Consider the following 20765-nt stretch of genomic DNA (forward strand, 5'->3'; position numbering starts at 1 on the left):
GGGGAAAGCCATGACTAAGATCACTGTGGAGGGGAAAGCCATGACTAAGATCACTGTGGAGGGGAAAGCCATGACTAAGATCACTGTGGAGGGGAAAGCCATGACTAAGATCACTGTGGAGGGGAAAGCCATGACTAAGATCACCGTGGAGGGGAAAGCCATGACAGCTAGAAGTATTAGATGGTAGGCTTGTCAGGTGGGGTAAGTATTAGATGGGAGGCTTGTCAGGTGGGGTAAGTACTAGATGGAAGGCTTGACAGGTGGGGTAAGTACTAGATGGGAGGCTTGTCAGGTGGGGTAAGTACTAGATGGAAGGCTTGTCAGGTGGGGTAAGTACTAGATGGGAGGCTTGTCAGGTGGGGTAAGTACTAGATGGGAGGCTTGTCAGGTGGGGTAAGTATTAGATGGGAGGCTTGTCAGGTGGGGTAAGTACTAGGGAGGATGCTTGTCAGGTGGGGTAAGTACTAGATGGGAGGCTTGTCAGGTGGGGTAAGTATTAGATGGGAGGCTTGTCAGGTGGGGTAAGTACTAGGGAGGATGCTTGTCAGGTGGGGTAAGTACTAGATGGGAGGCTTGTCAGGTGGGGTAAGTACTAGATGGGAGGCTTGTCAGGTGGGGTAAGTATTAGATGGGAGGCTTGTCAGGTGGGGTAAGTACTGGATGGGATGCTTGTCAGGTGGGGTAAGTATTAGATGGGATGCTTGTCAGGTGGGGTAAGTACTAGATGGGAGGCTTGTCAGGTGGGGTAAGTACTAGATGGGAGGCTTGTCAGGTGGCGTAAGGTTTAAAAACAAAACAGGGTTGAAATAACTACAATCACAGCAAACCAAAAACCCGTCAGCCCACACAAATCAAAACCTGATTTTAATCTCATTCAAAGGTCTCTTCAGCGCTCCAATGGCATAACGACAGCCTTAAACGTTTAACTTCAGTCAGTTGGCTTGCCCGGGTTGAGACTTGAGAAAGTAGCAGCGCTTCAGTGTTAAGCGTGCGGCCCAAATGGCACCCCATGGGCCCTGGTCAATAGTAGTGCACTATAAAGGGAATAGGGCGAGGCAAGTTGTCATCAGGGGGCAATGGGTATGGATGGGGACAGACAAGAGAACAGGTTGAGGCATGTTTGCTGAGATTTAATGAAAAGTAGTCCCCTAGCAACTACTACACCCTCGGCAACAACGAACAACAAATGTCTCTTTCTGCCGGTGAACGTTGACTTTCACATAGATTTACCCCATATCATTATAGATCCAATTATAATACTATCATTATCAAAATCATCTGTGCAGGATAGAGGGAAGACTAGGTGAAAATAAAACAACAGAAACTACCATCGTTACCAATTTATAAGTGTTAATTTGATAGACATACTTTATTCAAATCAAAATAATAAAATAAAGTGAATATATCACTGCTAAGAGAATTTGATCCATTTGAAACCCTAGATAGAACACATCAGGAGATTATTATCAATGTAAATCCATCACAAATCAACAACAGGCACCTTGCTTGGTAGAGTCAAGACACTCTGACAGTTCATAAATAAAACCACTTCCAAATAAACAATGAAACATATATACAAATTTATTAATTCAGAGTTATGGTGTTTTGGATCAGGGAGTGGGTGTAGCTATAGGTTACATCCTAAACGACACCCTATTCCCTATATAGTGCACTACTTTTGACCGGAGCCCTATGGGCCATGGTTGAAAGTAGTGCACTACATAGGGAATAGACTGCTATTTGGGATGCAAGCCAGTCTAGCCGATAGCCGTCCTTCAGCTGAGATAGATTAAGACGACGGACTGGATAGGCTCCCTGCAGACTGGACACAACTTGTTCCTCTTCTTCAGTTTCTTGGCGCAGGTGTAACAGGCCATGAGGTGTCCGGTGCGTCCGTGTACGATGCAGCCGTTCTTGGGCCTGGTCTGACAGATGACGCAGGGCTCCAGGCAGCTGGCGGGGAGGTGAGCCTCCTGGCTGTTGAAGCGCTCCAGGTCTGGTGCCATCACTTCCTGGCTGAAGGGGGCGCTAGAGGACGAGCCTGAGCCTACACCACCGGAAGAAGAAGAAGAAGAGGTGGAGGGCTGGGAGGAGCAGGCCGAGTCTTGGGAATCGGGGCCAGAGACGGACACCAATTCCTGGGAGTCTTTGAGGAGGGGAAGGGGCGACCGGGCTCTCTTCCCGTCTGGGACATCCAGTCCTTCAGCCTCGGTCTCGTCTGTCTCTGTCGGGGCTGGGGAAGGCTTGGGGGGCAAAGGTTTGAGGTTGGGGGCCGTGGTGGTGGTGGTGGTGGTGGTGGTGATAGCAGAGTTGCTGTCAGACTCGGGAAACCAATCCTTTCTTAGCTTCCAGCAGCGGTTGCAGTTACGGGGGAGGGGAGGGTTCAACTCCTCACACTTCGAGCACTTCCAGTAGTCCTGAAACACAACAGACGACACCGCTAGATTAGACAGACGACACCGCTAGATTAGACAGACGACACCGCTAGATTAGACAGACGACACCGCTAGATTAGACAGACGACACCCGCTAGATTAGACAGACGACAGCGCTAGATTAGACGACACCGCTAGATTAGACGACACCGCTAGATTAGACGACAGGCCATACAACTAGATTAGGCAACAGGCCATACAACTAGATTAAACAACAGGCAATAGAGCTAGATTAGACAACACCACTAGATTAGACAACAGACACTAGCCAACCAGAACATTGGTAGCTGTGGTATCCTTGTGTTGGTGAGATTTTATTATTATTATTATGGGTAATATGAAACATACTGCTTCCGTGATTTCAGTGTCGTCATCGAACGAGTCCTCCTCCTCTGCTTCAAAGATGGTGACTTCATACACCTGTGAGAGAACGACAGACAGTGAGTCAACAGCTGCAGTTTGACCCCAGGACACTAGAGGGCGCTGTTTGAAATGACACACACACACCAGTGTTTCCTCGGGGGGTCCGGGAGCATGCCCCCCACCCCCCCAGTGATAGCACCACAGCTAAATGAATGCAGCGGATGCACACACACACAGTTGAAAAGACAGTGAGCTGAGACCTCGTCCTCTCCAGACACTGAAGCCTCTTCGGGATCGCTGTAGGCATCCGAGTCAATGGACTCCACCTCAAACTCCACGCTGAAGTTATCAGAGTCCAGATCCTGGCTCAGATCATCGTCACACACGTCACTGACCGATGAACCTACTTCCTGTTGTGAGAGAGAGAGAGAGAGAGAGACAGAGAGAGAGACAGAGAGAGACAGAGAGAGAGAGAGAGAGAGAGAGAGAGAGAGAGAGCGCTCAGTAACATGGGACTTACACAGCTAAAGTACTGAACGAACCCACGTCACACAGTAGATGTGAAACATTTCATCTGACCATTATGTGTAGGAATTAAATCATCTCATTCCTTCATCTGTATAATTTTGTAACCCAGCAGGTATTCTCTAGTTTAGGATCTCACCCTCCTTTAATTTAGTATTGATGAAACTACAGTCTTAGACAGGGTTAATAGTTGTACTGCAGTAGGCTACTCACAGAGATACACCAGGCTACTCACAGAGTTACACTAGGCTACTCACAGAGATACACCAGGCTACTCACAGAGATACACTAGGCTACTCACAGAGATACACTAGGCTACTCACAGAGTTACACCAGGCTACTCACAGTGTTACACCAGGCTACTCACAGAGTTACACCAGGCTACTCACAGTGTTACACCAGGCTACTCACAGAGATACACTAGGCTACTCACAGAGTTACACCAGGCTACTCACAGAGTTACACTAGGCTACTCACAGAGATACACTAGGCTACTCACAGAGTTACACTAGGCTACTCACAGAGATACACTAGGCTACTCACAGAGATACACTAGGCTACTCACAGAGATACACCAGGCTACTCACAGTGTTACACTAGGCTACTCACAGAGATACACTAGGCTACTCACAGAGATACACTAGGCTACTCACAGAGATACACTAGGCTACTCACAGAGATACACTAGGCTACTCACAGAGATACACTAGGCTACTCACAGAGATACACTAGGCTACTCACAGAGATACACTAGGCTACTCACAGAGTTACACCAGGCTACTCACAGTTACACCAGGCTACTCACAGAGTTACACCAGGCTACTCACAGAGATACACTAGGCTACTCACAGAGATACACCAGGCTACTCACAGAGATACACCAGGCTACTCACAGAGATACACCAGGCTACTCACAGAGATACACTAGGCTACTCACAGTGTTACTGTGGGAGTCTGAAGACTCAGTGCTCCTCCGGTCTCGTCTCAGGCCTCCTATCACACACCAGGACATGCTGTCATCAAAGGTTAGAGAAAAGCTGTCTGACCTATGCCTCTTCCTGGGCTCACAGCCGTCCTCCTCTTGTGTCGATGATGTGCCCGCTGGAATAGAACAGAGGAGATGTGAGCAGTGGTGTTAGCAGGGTTGACACATCAAATACTACTGTTAACAATTTCTTCAAATAAGCCATTTCTCCTCTGATGGCAATAGAGAAGAATGTTGTGCAACCAATCACTCAGTTGACATATTGAAACATACTGATATAGTCTTCAACAAAGCTATTTCTTCCTTGAGGACACTGAATATCTTATGTGATGTTCACAAGACATCAATGACTTTTTATAGCCGTACATGGGCATTGGCTTGAGGTACGACCAGTAGCTAAGAGCAATAAAAAAACATATTTAAAACGGTCCATTTCAATCCATCAGGCTAGGACTGCTGTGGATGTGGATTCCCCCCTGGTCTGTTAGGAACAGGGAACAGGCATGTCTTTGTTGTGTCTGTGTGTGGATGCTATGGGCCTGAAGAGACTCATTGTGAGGAGAAGTCATCTGAACACATTCTCCACAGCCTCCAGACCAGTGTGTTCCTCCTATCCCCACACAGAGATACCAGTCACCACCACGTCTGCCTGCCTGGCTACAGATGGCCACGTCACCCCTGCCAAGCAGGACAAGTCTGGACGGACACAGTGAAAGTGACAGTGGTTCTATGCTTTGATCAATCCATAACTCTGAAATATATAAAAGGAGTGTACATCTTCCCCAACAGCCTTTACAGGGTAGCACATGAAACCATCCTGTCTGACATGTCACCACGGAGCCATCCTGTCTGACATGACACCGCGAAGCCATCCTGTCTGACATGACACCGCGAAGCCATCCTGTCTGACATGACACCACGAAGCCATCCCGTCTGACATGACACCACGGAGCCATCCTGTCTGACATGACACCATGAAGCCATCCTTGTCTGACATGACACCACGAAGCCATCCTGTCGGACATGACACCACGAAGCCATCCTTGTCTGACATGACACCACGAAGCCATCCTTGTCTGACATGACACCACGAAGCCATCCTTGTCTGACATGACACCACGAAGCCATCCTTGTCTGACATGACACCACGGAGCCATCCTTGTCTGACATGACACCACGAAGCCATCCTTGTCTGACATGACACCGCGAAGCCATCCTGTCGGACATGACATCAGTCTGTTTCTCCAGGAGGAAGTTACAGCACAGATCCACGTGAGCAGGACTGGTGTAGTTAGTAGGTGTAGGCTTATGGAAACACTGTTGGAGTACTCCAACAACAACAACACATTAATCAGACAACACTGTTGGAGTACTCCAACAACAACACACATTAATCAGACAGAGACAGAGAGGTACTCACCAGGGTCACTCCTCCTCCTCCTGCGTTCTGAGGTAGATGATGATGAAGGACAGTCTGAGTCTGTTTCCTGTAACAGATTAAAACAGGAGGAACTGTTAAGAGAAATGAACCAGTGAACCAGAACACTGGTGGGAGTCTGTCTATAAAACGCACCCAGGCACAGCGACCACTTAAAAACGACATCAGCTCCGAGGGAGACCGTCTTGGAACATAAACATCACTCTTCAACAAACTAAGTTGTTTCAACTTGAGGTTGAGTGTGTGTGTGTGTGTGTGTGTGTGTGTGACCCAGGGCTAGGCAATTAGTTTGACACAGTCTGTTTGGAACTCTTTAAAATGGAGGGTGATGGAGCAGTGTTTCCCCTATATTCATTTAATAGCGGTGGCCCACCGCTGCTAAATTCTTGCCACCGCTGCTACATTTTATAGGTCGTTGGCTCAATGACGAAGTCTCCGGGAACAGCTAGCATGTCATCGCACCCAACGCCAGTAGTTTCACATTTCAAGTTTTAAATGTCACGTGCACAAGTACAGCGAAATGCCTTTCTTACAAGCTTCTAAACCCACCAATGCCGTAATCAATATCTCATGTAATAATTTTTAAAAGAAAAACAAGGTAGAACAAAAACACGAGAAAGTAAGCTAGCTATATACTGGGTCAGTCAGCTCCAGTACCATATTAACAATGTGCAGGGATACTGGAGTGATAGAGGTAGTGGCGCAGTGGTCTAAGGCACTGCATCGCAGTGCTAGCTGTGCCACTAGAGATCCTGGTTCGAATCCAGGCTCTGTCGTAGCCGGCCGCGACCGGGAGACCCATGGGGCGGCGCACAATTGGCCCAGCGTCGTCCAGGGTAGGGGAGGGGAATGGCCGGCAGGGGATGTAGCTCAGTTGGTAGAGCATGGCGTTTGCAACGCCAGGGTTGTGGGTTCGATAAAATAATGTATGTGCTAACTGTAAGTCGCTCTGGATAAGAGCGTCTGCTAAATGACTAAAATGTTTTTAAAAAATGTAAATATGTATAGGGGTAGGGCATACAATTAACTCCTACCACCCACCAAACGTGGGTATATTTAGGTTTCGGTGGGTCAGAATTTGCAGGGCTCTACAGTGAAGAGCATTACATTCACTAATAAAAAATTGTCAAAAGCCAAGTATGAGCACATGTGCGAGTCGGGGATTAGAAATATTCTGCAGTAGCTTGTTTTCAAAGTATTTCTGCTGTTTTGTTTCATAGCTGCTAATGGCACAACAAAAAATATATACTAATCCTATATCCCACCTCGTGCAGCAACACTGCCTGGCAGGGTGAAGGTTGTCGCAGTGTCTTGTGTTATATAGATGGATTTCAGAAATAACCTGGAAGAATCCATTGAAGGGTAAACTGTCTGGGAGGTGTTAGTATTTGTAGATGAAAGTGCCAAATTGGCGTACATTAACGTCGTAAATAGACAAGATATTGAGTTGGTACTCAGCAGACCTGAAATTTGCTCAGCGATGAAAAAAATTAAAGGGAACGTTGGGGCGGTATGCAAATTGGAGTGGGTCTAGGGAAGGGGTCTCAAACAGGGCAGATGAGTCGAAGTCAAACATTTAAAAGGTAAGTAACTACAGATCTGATGTTCAAAAGTTATTGTCGGTTGTAAGAAATTACAGCGGAAACAATTCATGGAGAAAAAAAAATTACGACAAAAAAAATCACAAAACAGCAAAGTTGGGTCGGAGCCTGTAAAATAGCAGCTATCCAGTACCCCGTTATAGCAACGCCCCCACTGGAGTGTTTCAACCAACCAAACACATGGATTTTCAAATCAAATCGTATTGGCCACATGCGCCGAATACAACAGGTGTAGACATTACAGTGAAATGCTTACTTACAGCCCTTAACCAACAATGCATTTATTTTGTTTAAATAAAACAAGTCAAATAAAACAACAACAAAAAAGTGTTGAGAGAAGAAAAGAGCAGAAGTAAAATAAAATAACAGTAGGGAGGCTATATATATAGGGGGGTACCGGTGCAGAGTCAATGTGCGGGGGCACCGGCTAGTCGAGGTAGTTGAGGTAATATGTACATGTGGGTAGAGTTAAAGTGAATAAATTACAAATAACGCGGGAAAACACACATAATAGTACAACTGGTTAGAGGGTTCCCTTCATTTAGTTTAGTGTGTCTACCATAGAAATAAAATGAATAGATCCTCTTTCTATGTTGTCTTCTTACCTTAGGCCCTCTATCCGGTTCACTCTGGCTCCTGGGTTCCGTGAACAGAGACTGGGATTCTTAAGGAAAAAGAAACATCCACATTTAAAAAATCTGAATAGACTACTTCTTCAGTGTCTTATCAACCCCAATACATAAGACAGCATTGAACTGCCTAGCGTACAAATGGCTTTTTCAAAAAGTGATGTATATTAACTAGTAACTACAGGACAATAACCGAAAAGGGGAAAAGTACCTTGATTTTGCACTGCTAGGAGATTTTGTGTGATCATAGCGAAGAGGACTCTGAAAGAGCAAAACACACAAGGCTAACATTAGCATACTGAAACAGTTTCCGTTTCAGCCATCTCAAATTTGTTTAGCAAAAAGAAGCCTGCTCATCAACTTCAGTAACTTCTTTTTGAAACATCAGTATACATCTGAGCCAACACATGCCACAGGTGACAGCATATTAAGTGGCTGTATTAGAGGGCCAGAGTCTGTATTAGAGGCTGTGTAGAGGGGATGTATTAGAAGCTGTGTAGAGGGGATGTATTAGAGGCTGTGTAGAGGGGATGTATTAGAGGCTGTGTAGAGGGGATGTATTAGAGCCTGTATTAGAGGGGATGTATTAGAGGCTGTGTAGAGGGGATGTATTAGAGAATGTGTAGAGGGGATGTATTAGAGGATGTGTAGAGGGGATGTATTAGAAGCTGTGTAGAGGGGATGTATTAGAGGCTGTGTAGAGGGGATGTATTAGAGGCTGTGTAGAGGGGATGTATTAGAGGATGTGTAGAGGGGATGTATTAGAGGCTGTGTAGAGGGGATGTATTAGAGGATGTATAGAGGAGATGTATTAGAGGCTGTGTAGAGGAGATGTATTAGAGGCTGTGTAGAGGGGATGTATTAGAGGATGTGTAGAGGGGATGTATTAGAGGCTGTGTAGAGGGGATGTATTAGAGGCTGTGTAGAGGGGATGTATTAGAGCCTGTGTAGAGGGGATGTATTAGAGGCTGTGTAGAGGGGATGTATTAGAGCCTGTGTAGAGGGGATGTATTAGAGCCTGTGTAGAGGGGATGTATTAGAGGCTGTGTAGAGGGGATGTATTAGAGGCTGTGTAGAGGGGATGTATTAGAGGCTGTGTAGAGGGGATGTATTAGAGCCTGTAACATTTACATTTTAGTCATTTAGCAGACGCTCTTATCCAGAGCGACTTACAGAGAGCCTGTCTTAGATTATGTGTGTTGGGGTGTGGGTAAACAGGGTGTGTGTGTGTTGGGGTGTGGGTAAACAGGGTGTGTGTGTGTGTTGGTGTGGGAGTAAACAGGGTGTGTGTGTTGTGGTGGGGGTAAACAGGGTGTGTGTGTGTGTTGGGGTGGGGGTAAACAGGGTGTGTGTGTTGTGGTGGGGGTAAACAGGGTGTGTGTGTTGGGGTGGGGGTAAACAGGGTGTGTGTGTTGGGGTGGGGGTAAACAGGGTGTGTGTGTTGGGGTGGGGGTAAACAGGGTGTGGGTAAACAGGGTGTGTGTGTGTTGGGGTGGGGGTAAACAGGGTGTGTGTGTGTTGGGGTGGGGGTAAACAGGGTGTGTGTGTGTTGGGGTGGGGGTAAACAGGGTGTGTGTGTGTTGGGGTGGGGGTAAACAGGGTGTGTGTGTTGGGGTGGGGGTAAACAGGGTGTGTGTGTGTTGGGGTGGGGGTAAACAGGGTGTGTGTGTGTGTTGGGGTGGGGGTAAACAGGGTGTGTGTGTGTTGGGGTGGGGGTAAACAGGGTGTGTGTGTGTTGGGGTGGGGGTAAACAGGGTGTGTGTTGTGGTGGGGGTAAACAGGGTGTGTGTGTGTGTTGGGGTGGGGGTAAACAGGGTGTGGGTAAACAGGGTGTGTGTGTTGGGGTGGGGGTAAACAGGGTGTGTGTGTGTTGGGGTGGGGGTAAACAGGGTGTGTGTGTTGGGGTGGGGGTAAACAGGGTGTGTGTGTTGGGGTGGGGGTAAACAGGGTGTGTGTGTTGGGGTGGGGGTAAACAGGGTGTGGGTAAACAGGGTGTGTGTGTGTGTGTTGGGGTGGGGGTAAACAGGGTGTGTGTGTTGGGGTGGGGGTAAACAGGGTGTGTGTGTTGGGGTGGGGGTAAACAGGGTGTGTGTGTTGGGGTGGGGGTAAACAGGGTGTGTGTGTGTTGGGGTGGGGGTAAACAGGGTGTGTGTGTTGGGGTGGGGGTAAACAGGGTGTGTGTGTGTTGGGGTGGGGGTAAACAGGGTGTGTGTGTTGGGGTGGGGGTAAACAGGGTGTGTGTGTGTTGGGGTGGGGGTAAACAGGGTGTGTGTGTGTTGGGGTGGGGGTAAACAGGGTGTGTGTGTGTTGGGGTGGGGGTAAACAGGGTGTGTGTGTTGGGGTGGGGGTAAACAGGGTGTGTGTGTGTTGGGGTGGGGGTAAACAGGGTGTGTGTGTGTTGGGGTGGGGGTAAACAGGGTGTGTGTGTTGGGGTGGGGGTAAACAGGGTGTGTGTGTGTTGGGGTTGGGGTAAACAGGGTGTGTGTGTGTTGGGGTGGGGGTAAACAGGGTGTGTGTGTGTTGGGGTGGGAGTAAACAGGGTGTGTGTGTGTTGGGGTGGGGGTAAACAGGGTGTGTGTGTGTTGGGGTGTGGGTAAACAGGGTGTGTGTGTGTGTTGGGGTGGGGGTAAACAGGGTGTGTGTGTGTTGGGGTGGGGGTAAACAGGGTGTGTGTGTTGGGGTGGGGGTAAACAGGGTGTGTGTGTGTGTTGGGGTGGGGGTAAACAGGGTGGGGGTAAACAGGGTGTGTGTGTGTGTGTTGGGGTGGGGGTAAACAGGGTGTGTGTGTGTTGGGGTGGGGGTAAACAGGGTGTGTGTGTTGGGGTGGGGGTAAACAGGGTGTGTGTGTTGGGGTGGGGGTAAACAGGGTGTGTGTGTGTTGGGGTGGGGGTAAACAGGGTGGGGGTAAACAGGGTGTGTGTGTGTGTGTGTTGGGGTGGGGGTAAACAGGGTGGGGGTAAACAGGGTGTGTGTGTGTGTTGGGGTGGGGGTAAACAGGGTGTGTGTGTGTTGGGGTGGGGGTAAACAGGGTGTGTGTGTGTTGGGGTGGGGGTAAACAGGGTGGGGGTAAACAGGGTGTGTGTGTGTGTGTTGGGGTGGGGGTAAACAGGGTGTGTGTGTGTTGGGGTGGGGGTAAACAGGGTGGGGGTAAACAGGGTGTGTGTGTGTTGGGGTGGGGGTAAACAGGGTGGGGGTAAACAGGGTGTGTGTGTGTGTGTTGGGGTGGGGGTAAACAGGGTGTGTGTGTGTGTTGGGGTGGGGGTAAACAGGGTGTGTGTGTTGGGGTGGGGGTAAACAGGGTGTGTGTGTTGGGGTGGGGGTAAACAGGGTGTGTGTGTTGGGGTGGGGGTAAACAGGGTGTGTGTGTGTTGGGGTGGGGGTAAACAGGGTGGGGGTAAACAGGGTGTGTGTGTGTGTTGGGGTGGGGGTAAACAGGGTGTGTGTGTGTTGGGGTGGGGGTAAACAGGGTGTGTGTGTTGGGGTGGGGGTAAACAGGGTGTGTGTGTGTTGGGGTGGGGGTAAACAGGGTGGGGGTAAACAGGGTGTGTGTGTGTTGGGGTGGGGGTAAACAGGGTGTGTGTGTGTTGGGGTGGGGGTAAACAGGGTGTGTGTGTGTGTTGGGGTGGGGGTAAACAGGGTGTGTGTGTGTGTGTGTTGGGGTGGGGGTAAACAGGGTGTGTGTGTTGGGGTGGGGGTAAACAGGGTGTGTGTGTGTGTTGGGGTGGGGGTAAACAGGGTGTGTGTGTGTGTTGGGGTGGGGGTAAACAGGGTGTGTGTGTGTTGGGGTGGGGGTAAACAGGGTGTGTGTGTTGGGGTGGGGGTAAACAGGGTGTGTGTGTGTTGGGGTGGGGGTAAACAGGGTGTGTGTGTGTTGGGGTGGGGGTAAACAGGGTGTGTGTGTTGGGGTGGGGGTAAACAGGGTGTGTGTGTGTTGGGGTGGGGGTAAACAGGGTGGGGGTAAACAGGGTGTGTGTGTGTTGGGGTGGGGGTAAACAGGGTGTGTGTGTGTTGGGGTGGGGGTAAACAGGGTGTGTGTGTGTTGGGGTGGGGGTAAACAGGGTGGGGGTAAACAGGGTGTGTGTGTGTTGGGGTGGGGGTAAACAGGGTGGGGGTAAACAGGGTGTGTGTGTGTGTGTTGGGGTGGAGGTTTATCGTCCGCCCCAAGCTGTGTGTGTTATTGTGAGAGTGTCTGTGAGTGTGTGTAATTGTGAGAGTGTCTGTGTGTGTTATTGTGAGAGTGTCTGTGTGTGTGTTATTGTGAGAGTGTCTGTGTGTGTTATTGTGAGAGTGTCTGTGTGTGTGTTATTGTGAGAGTGTCTGTGTGTGTTATTGTGAGAGTGTCTGTGTGTGTGTGTGTTATTGTGAGAGTGTCTGTGTGTGTGTGTGTTATTGTGAGAGTGTCTGTGTGTGTGTGTGTTATTGTGAGAGTGTCTGTGTGTGTGTGTGTTATTGTGAGAGTGTCTGTGTGTGTGTGTGTTATTGTGAGAGTGTCTGTGTGTGTGTGTGTTATTGTGAGAGTGTCTGTGTGTGTGTTATTGTGAGAGTGTCTGTGTGTGGCTCTTTGATGGAGAAGCTGTCCACTCCCTGCAGCGTGTCCCCTCACCGTGGCTCTTTAACAGAGAAGCTGTCCACTCCCAGTACAGCCCCCAGTGGGTCGTCAGCACAGTGCACTAGGTGTTGCTGCTTCATGTCATAAAGCTGCTTCTTCATGATGTACTGCCCCAGGTAGAATATCACCTGACAATAGACAGCACAGGGGTCAGAGGTCAACACCACAGCATAACACACAAGAGGAGAGAGAGTAACAGGGCACAGGCAGGGGTCAAGAGGAGAGAGAGTAACAGGGCACAGGCAGGGGTCAAGAGGAGAGAGAGTAACAGGGTACAGGCAGGGGTCAAGAGGAGAGAGAGAGTAACAGGGCACAGGCAGGGGTCAAGAGGAGAGAGAGTAACAGGGTACAGGCAGGGGTCAAGAGGAGAGAGAGAGTAACAGGGTACAGGCAGGAGTCAAGAGGAGAGAGAGCGTAACAGGGTACAGGCAGGAGTCAAGAGGAGAGAGAGTAACAGGGTACAGGCAGGGTTCAAGAGGAGAGAGAGTAACAGGGTACAGGCAGGGTTCAAGAGGAGAGAGAGTAACAGGGTACAGGCAGGGGTCAAGAGGAGAGAGAGAGTAACAGGGTACAGGCAGGGGTCAAGAGGAGAGAGCGTAACAGGGGGTACAGGCAGGGGTCAAGAGGAGAGAGAGAGTAACAGGGTACAGGCAGGAGTCAAGAGGAGAGAGAGTAACAGGGTACAGGCAGGGGTCAAGAGGAGAGAGAGAGAGTAACAGGGTACAGGCAGGGGTCAAGAGGAGAGAGAGAGAAACAGGGGGTACAGGCAGGGGTCAAGAGGAGAGAGAGAGAACAGGGGGTACAGGCAGGGGTCAAGAGGAGAGAGAGAGAACAGGGGGTACAGGCAGGGGTCAAGAGGAGAGAGAGTAACAGGGTACAGGCAGGGGTCAAGAGGAGAGAGAGAGAGTAACAGGGTACAGGCAGGGGTCAAGAGGAGAGAGAGAGAGTAACAGGGTACAGGCAGGGGTCAAGAGGAGAGAGAGAGAGTAACAGGGTACAGGCAGGGGTCAAGAGGAGAGAGAGAGAAACAGGGGGTACAGGCAGGGGTCAAGAGGAGAGAGAAACAGGGGGTACAGGCAGGGGTCTTGAGGAGAGAGAGTAACAGGGTACAGGCAGGGTTCAAGAGGAGAGAGAGAGAGTAACAGGGTACAGGCAGGGGTCAAGAGGAGAGAGAGAGAGTAACAGGGTACAGGCAGGGGTCAAGAGGAGAGAGAGAGAGTAACAGGGTACAGGCAGGGGTCAAGAGGAGAGAGAGAGAGTAACAGGGTACAGGCAGGGGTCAAGAGGAGAGAGAGAGAGTAACAGGGTACAGGCAGGGGTCAAGAGGAGAGAGAGTAACAGGGTACAGGCAGGGGTCAAGAGGAGAGAGAGTAACAGGGTACAGGCAGGGGTCAAGAGGAGAGAGAGTAACAGGGTACAGGCAGGGGTCAAGAGGAGAGAGAGAGAAACAGGGGGTACAGGCAGGGGTCAAGAGGAGAGAGAAACAGGGGGTACAGGCAGGGGTCTTGAGGAGAGAGAAACAGGGGGTACAGGCAGGGGTCTTGAGGAGAGAGAAACAGGGGGTACAGGCAGGGGTCTTGAGGAGAGAGAAACAGGGGGTACAGGCAGGGGTCAAGAGGAGAGAGAAACAGGGGGTACAGGCAGGGTTCAAGAGGAGAGAGAGAGAAACAGGGGGTACAGGCAGGGGTCTTGAGGAGAGAGAAACAGGGGGTACAGGCAGGGGTCAAGAGGAGAGAGAAACAGGGGGTACAGGCAGGGTTCAAGAGGAGAGAGAGAGAAACAGGGGGTACAGGCAGGGTTCAAGAGGAGAGAGAGAGAAACAGGGGGTACAGGCAGGGTTCAAGAGGAGAGAGAGAGAAACAGGGGGTACAGGCGGGGTTCAAGAGGAGAGAGAGAGAAACAGGGGGTACAGGCAGGGTTCAAGAGGAGAGAGAGAGAAACAGGGGGTACAGGCAGGGTTCAAGAGGAGAGAGAGAGAAACAGGGGGTACAGGCAGGGGTCAAGAGGAGAGAGAGAGAAACATGGGGTACAGGCAGGGGTCAAGAGGAGAGAGAGAGAAACAGGGGGTACAGGCAGGGGTCAAGAGGAGAGCGAGAGAAACAGGGGGTACAGGCAGGGGTCAAGAGGAGAGAGAGAGAAACATGGGGTACAGGCAGGGGTCAAGAGGAGAGAGAGAGAAACATGGGGTACAGGCAGGGGTCAAGAGGAGAGAGAGAGAAACAGGGGGTACAGGCAGGGGTCAAGAGGAGAGAGAGAGAAACAGGGGGTACAGGCAGGGGTCAAGAGGAGAGAGAGAGAAACAGGGGGTACAGGCAGGGGTCAAGCGGAGAGAGAGAGAAACAGGGGGTACAGGCAGGGGTCAAGAGGAGAGAGAGAGAACAGGGGGTACAGGCAGGGGTCAAGAGGAGAGAGAGAGAAACATGGGGTACAGGCAGGGGTCAAGAGGAGAGAGAGAGAACAGGGGGTACAGGCAGGGGTCAAGAGGAGAGAGAGAGAAACATGGGGTACAGGCAGGGGTCAAGAGGAGAGAGAGAGAACAGGGGGTACAGGCAGGGGTCAAGAGGAGAGAGAGTAACAGGGGGTGCTGCCAGAGGTCAAGAGTAGAAGTCTGGGAATGTCTCAGGATAAGACCGCACCATCAATAGTTCTGCCTCAGTCTAGTTGATACCCTCCCTCCATATACTGATCCACAGTTCTGTCTCAGTCCAGTTGATACCCTCTCTCCATATACTCATCCAGACAGTTCTGTCTCAGTCCAGTCGAGACCCTCTCTCCATATACTGATCCAGACAGTTCTGTCTCAGTCTAGTCGATACCCTCCCTCCATATACTTATCCAGACAGTTCTGTCTCAGTCTAGTCGATACCCTCCCTCCATATACTGATCCAGAAAGTTCTGTCTCAGTCTAGTCGATACCCTCTCTCCATATACTGATCCAGACAGTTCTGTCTCAGTCTAGTCGATACCCTCTCTCCCTATACTGATCCAGACAGTTCTGTCTCAGTCTAGTCGATACCCTCTCTCCCTATACTGATCCAGACAGTTCTGTCTCAGTCTAGTCGATACCCTCCCTCCATATACTGATCCAGACAGTTCTGTCTCAGTCTAGTCGATACCCTCTCTCCATATACTGATCCAGACAGTTCTGTCTCAGTATAGTTGATACCCTATCTCCATATACTGATCCAGACAGTTCTGTCTCAGTCTAGTCGATACCCTCTCTCCATATACTGATCCAGACAGTTCTGTCTCAGTCTAGTCGATACCCTCTCTCCATATACTGATCCAGACAGTTCTGTCTCAGTCTAGTTGATACCCTCCCTCCATATACTGATCCAGACAGTTCTGTCTCAGTCTAGTCGATACCCTCCCTCCATATACTGATCCAGACAGTTCTGTCTCAGTATAGTTGATACCCTATCTCCATATACTGATCCAGACAGTTCTGTCTCAGTCTAGTCGATACCCTATCTCCATATACTGATCCAGACAGTTCTGTCTCAGTCTAGTCGATACCCTATCTCCATATACTGATCCAGACAGTTCTGTCTCAGTCTAGTCGATACCCTCCCTCCATATACTGATCCAGACAGTTCTGTCTCAGTCTAGTTGATACCCTCTCTCCATATACTGATCCAGGCAGTTCTGTCTCAGTATAGTTGATACCCTCCATATACTGATCCAGACAGTTCTGTCTCAGTCTAGTCGATACCCTCCCTCCATATACTGATCCAGACAGTTCTGTCCCAGTCTAGTTGATACCCTCCATATACTGATCCAGGCAGTTCTGTCTGTCTAGTCGATACCCTCTCTCCATATACTGATCCAGACAGTTCTGTCTCAGTCTAGTCGATACCCTCCCTCCATATACTGATCCAGACAGTTCTGTCTCAGTCTAGTCGTTACTCTCCATATACTGATCCAGACAGTTCTGTCTCAGTCTAGTTGATACCCTCCCTATACTGATCCAGACAGTTCTGTCTCAGTCTAGTTGATATACCTCATCCCATACTGATCCAGCCAACAGAATAAGAGTATTCTGGGTCCCATTTTAGACAGGCAACTGATAAGACACATGATCACTGTACTGAGTAGAAATGTATGACTCCATCCCATATCCTTCTCTAACTGACAGGAGGCTATTGTGATTGATCACTGCCATGAAGGCATCAGTTCCTTATCATAAAAGCAGATTACACAGACTGTAAACATATTCTCCAGCAATCAATGTGGACCAGTTAAACACTCAACACTCTATAAACTAAAGCATCAATGCAGCCTCTCAGTCTGAGATAACTGTCTCCCTGATGAACAACAGAGAGGAATGAGTCCCAGACTAGTTTGACATTCCAGAGGTCCATTTGAACCCCAGTGAGTCAGAGTGGAATTCAAGAGGTGACTGAATGTTCTAACATTCTAACTAAGATAAACACCAATCTCTCTCTATGACTCAGACTTCCTCACAGACAGATAGACCCCCCTGACAATTCTCCCCAAAGCTGAGTGACATGTCTTCAAAACCAAGGGGACCTGCTAGCCAATCATAGCTCGCCATTTATGTTATTTTAAAAAAAAACAAGTAAATGACAGTGCATTTGTATTCTAGTTTAGCAGATGCTCTTATCCAGAGTGACAATCAGTTCATTCAACTAAAGTAGGTAAAACAGTATATCAACAGGAAAACAGAACCAAAACAAAAGCCTTTATATTTTTTGAGAGCATCTACTGTATGTAGTACTTAGTTGAAAGCGACAACCAATAGTGAAACTAGTGTAAATCTAACTATGTGGAGAAGAATCCAGAGCCAACACCTACACAACTTATATACCAGTAGTTTGGCTGCTAACAACACATGAAGAGTAACTTTTCCTTCCTTAGAAATGAACTAATATCCACTATTCTAGGAGTAAACTCTAAGATATACTGCAATTGGAAATTCAAAACATCAAATATTTAAATGTAAAAACTTAATTAAAATATGAGACTAGAAAATATTATGGAAACTGAAAAGTCTGGGATATAATGTCCATTGAGGGTCTTAAAGGTTTTCATCTGTCTGCTTCACACAACAATAACTTGATTAACTAAAGTTAAGCCAAAGACTTGTGGTTCTATATCACCAGGATACAGGCAACAAAGACAGCCAGCTGTCAAGTCAGTTCATACCTCTTTCATGGTGAAAACGTCTTTGTCTGCACCTGCCTGCTGTAATAAGATGTGCAGTTTCTCTTTTGGTCGTACCTGGGAAAAAATTGCACATAAAACAAAAACGTTATTTTAGATTCAATGTAATTGTAAACAAATATGATGTAAACTGTGTGATAGAGAGAGAGATTTAAGTTAATACTTACAAGTTTCTCATTGTCCAACGTATTTATTTGGGAACCAGTTCTATGCCATTCTGACATTCTCTCACAATTCTCTGCCATTCTGTCTTTCACCTGTTGAAGAGTAGAGCAAACAATACATTTAAAATGTCAAAGTTAACATGCAATGCCTTATAAAAGTATACAATTACATACACGTCAAGACAAGCTTTGGAAGACAGAAACAAGCTTACCTATCTAAATAAATAGAAGTACTAAAGAGTAGACGTCGCTTATATACACACACACACATCTATAATACAACCTTCATATTCTGTACATAAAGTGCTTCAGCTCGGATGCTAGCAGTAGGAACCACTTCCCCGTCTCCCCGGGATTTAAATAGGCTCGGAAAGACATGTCAGGGCTAGCATTGCTCCGCCTGTTGACGCGGGTGTAGGGCTGAAGCCAGATTACTACCCTCCCTTGACATGTCGAAGCATGACGAGCACACCGCTTTGACTCAGCCCACCTAGCGGTCACCCTGCGTCTGTGCACCCCCCTCCACCCTTAGTGCCGAGTTGGATATGCCCGGGCATGTCCCAGTTTACTACAGCTCCGCATTATGTAATAATCAGCTGTTTGACTGACGTGGGCAGGTTTGGAGGAAGGGTGTCTCGACTGACTCCCTTAGCTATTGCTTTTCCAAACAAAGAAAGAGCCATACAAGTTGACAGGTGAAATATTGGGCATGAAAGCTGGTTGTCACTGGATAATACCACCGTGGATATGCAATTACAAAGTACGGGATTAAAGCCAAAGTAACGATTTGTCACTAACATTAAGATGGGTTTGACATCTGGACTCATAGCGTCAGTCTTTTTACTGATTGATAACAATTGTTATCCGATCTAACAATTGGTCATGACGTGTTTAGTTTTTCTGCTGCAGATATCCATCAATTTTACTTCATTGTATGAAAGAAACTGACCTGCGAACGTTACATACACTTCAATCCTCATCCTTTTATTGCGACCTAACCAAATGGGATAGCTTCCTTTCAATCTGTCAAACACCTTGGAAAGACCCACGACCAGGTTGTGGGGCTCTGGACGCCAGGAGAGTAGACCAGTGTGCAATATTGACATGTTAATATAGCTGATAGCAACGTTACAGCCAAATGTATTTAAAATAGCCAGCTAGCTAGCTTCAATGTGTGGTATTTACAATAACTTTGTTAGCTAGCTAACCACTAACGTTACGCTGCACCGCCAAAATAAAAACTGTTGAACGAGCAACTAGTCCGGAGGTTGACTTGAAAAGTTGGTATTGCTGAACAGGCAGCGCTTTTTGCTATATCTTCATGTGCATTTTGTTAGGTAACTACGACACCACAGAAAAAAAATACGACGACACTCTTGCTAGGTTAACATCGCATTGCATGTTTAGCCGTTGAACTCCTAGCTACCACAACTTCGCTACTATGTGTTGACGTCTAGCTAGCTATCCAACGTTAACTGCTTACTAATAGTTTCCACTTTAGCCATCAGGAAAACACGAGGATGAGAGGCCTTGTAGCATGTGGCTAATGCTATTCAAACATTAGCTATATAAAATGAAGTTGTTGTAGAAATTACGTCAAAATATTAACATAACGCAAAGTGAAACGATTTTTACACAACAGCTTGCATTTAACTTTCATAGCAATAGTTATATAGATTTAGAGCACATTATTGGCTTCACTTACGTTACTTTCACAATCCAATAACTTGTTTCTAACGTTAGCGAGGCAAACGAACGTTAATTTTGTCGCCCTAGTGACGGCTCCAAAGAACTGCACGTTTACTGAAGATGAATCAGGTTGACTAATCAATCAAACGTATTTTTTTTTTTAAACCCATCTGTTTTCACTTTTTACAAGAAAAAATAAGACTACCTGCGTGTGGGGAATGTTCATAGTTTTATAGTGGAAAGAAACATGGGAACTATCTATGAGCTCAGCCAATACTTGATTGGGTTGATTTATGCATTTGCCTAATCATTGATACAATCATCAGAGGGGAAAGGGCATTGGTCTTCATTCAAATCACAGTCAGTGTGAAGAAGAAATCAATCACATCGAATTGATATAATAGACGGGTTTCTGCATGTGTAACTTTATAAGTGTATTCATCATCATTATTCCCCCGAGAGAGGAATATATCAGCGTTTTTCTGTATCTTTACTCCAATATGGGTCAATCCCTTGACACGTCACTTGATCCATTGAGACAGAGCGACATTGTGACTCTTCACATGGCTGCTCGCGGACTGTGAAATCATTGCCTCTGTCTGCCAGAGATAAGAGTGTGTTGTTTGTATTACATTCAGTTATTCTGTCTGCCAGCTCTGCTCTAGGGCCATGTATCAAGCGTAGGAGTGCTGATCCAGGATCTGTTTTGCCTTTTAGATCACAATGAATAAGATAACATGACCCCTGGTCTGGTCAGATGCTTAGACATGTCCTGGCTGTTTACACTTCATCATCATTACCATGATCACAGAGTGCCATGACGCTAGTCCTTTGGTAATAATAATAATATGCCATTTAGCAGATGCTTTTATCCAAAGCGACTTACAGTCATGCGTGCATACATTCTTTGTGTATGGGTGGTCCCGGGGATCGAACCCACTACCTTGGCGTTACAAGCGCCGTGCTCTACCAGCTGAGCTACAGAGGACCAACCTAATTTGAGTAATTTGAGTGAACTTGGTTAGAGGAGAGAGAACAAACTGGTGTCGGTGAATCTACAACAGAAGATACTTGGAAATAATGGTCATTGAGACAGAGAAGTGTCACAACTTTTCTTGGTTAATGAAAGTCAAACTACAACTT

The 20765-nt window shown here is 47.8% G+C and overlaps 1 protein-coding gene across 4 annotated transcripts; it reads right to left on the minus strand.

Moving 5' to 3' along the window:
- Positions 1–1105: 1105 nt before the first annotated feature.
- LOC311117550 (E3 ubiquitin-protein ligase Mdm2-like) lies at positions 1106–19701 on the minus strand. Of its 4 annotated transcripts, none has more exons than XM_084192476.1 (11): positions 19639–19701; positions 17937–18026; positions 17752–17826; positions 12580–12713; positions 8188–8237; positions 7953–8011; positions 5729–5795; positions 4261–4424; positions 3059–3208; positions 2784–2855; positions 1106–2417 (listed from the first exon to the last, which is right to left on the minus strand). In XM_084192476.1, exons 2-11 carry the CDS (start codon positions 18012–18014, stop codon positions 1776–1778), a joined length of 1491 nt encoding a protein of 496 aa, XP_084048602.1. In that variant the 5' UTR covers positions 18015–18026; positions 19639–19701; the 3' UTR covers positions 1106–1775. The 4 variants fall into 4 exon arrangements, with proteins under 4 accessions (XP_084048602.1, XP_084048600.1, XP_084048603.1 ...); XM_084192474.1 differs by lacking the exon at positions 19639–19701 and adding an exon at positions 18217–18831; XM_084192477.1 differs by lacking the exon at positions 19639–19701 and adding an exon at positions 18203–18831.
- Positions 19702–20765: the final 1064 nt, after the last annotated feature.

This window comes from Coregonus lavaretus, assembly GCF_964263955.1.
Source record: "Coregonus lavaretus genome assembly, contig: HAP1_SCAFFOLD_175, whole genome shotgun sequence".
In the NCBI taxonomy this organism is placed as follows: Eukaryota; Metazoa; Chordata; class Actinopteri; order Salmoniformes; family Salmonidae; genus Coregonus; species Coregonus lavaretus.

Bases quoted from the DNA above. Each gene is read 5' to 3' on its own strand.
- LOC311117550 (XM_084192474.1), bottom strand. The intron at 4,425-5,728 runs GTGAGTACCTCT...GTTCTATTCCAG, and splicing joins GAGGAGGAGGAGTGACCCTG to CGGGCACATCATCGACACAA. The intron at 3,209-4,260 runs GTGAGTAGCCTA...CTCTCACAACAG, and splicing joins CAGACTCCCACAGTAACACT to GAAGTAGGTTCATCGGTCAG.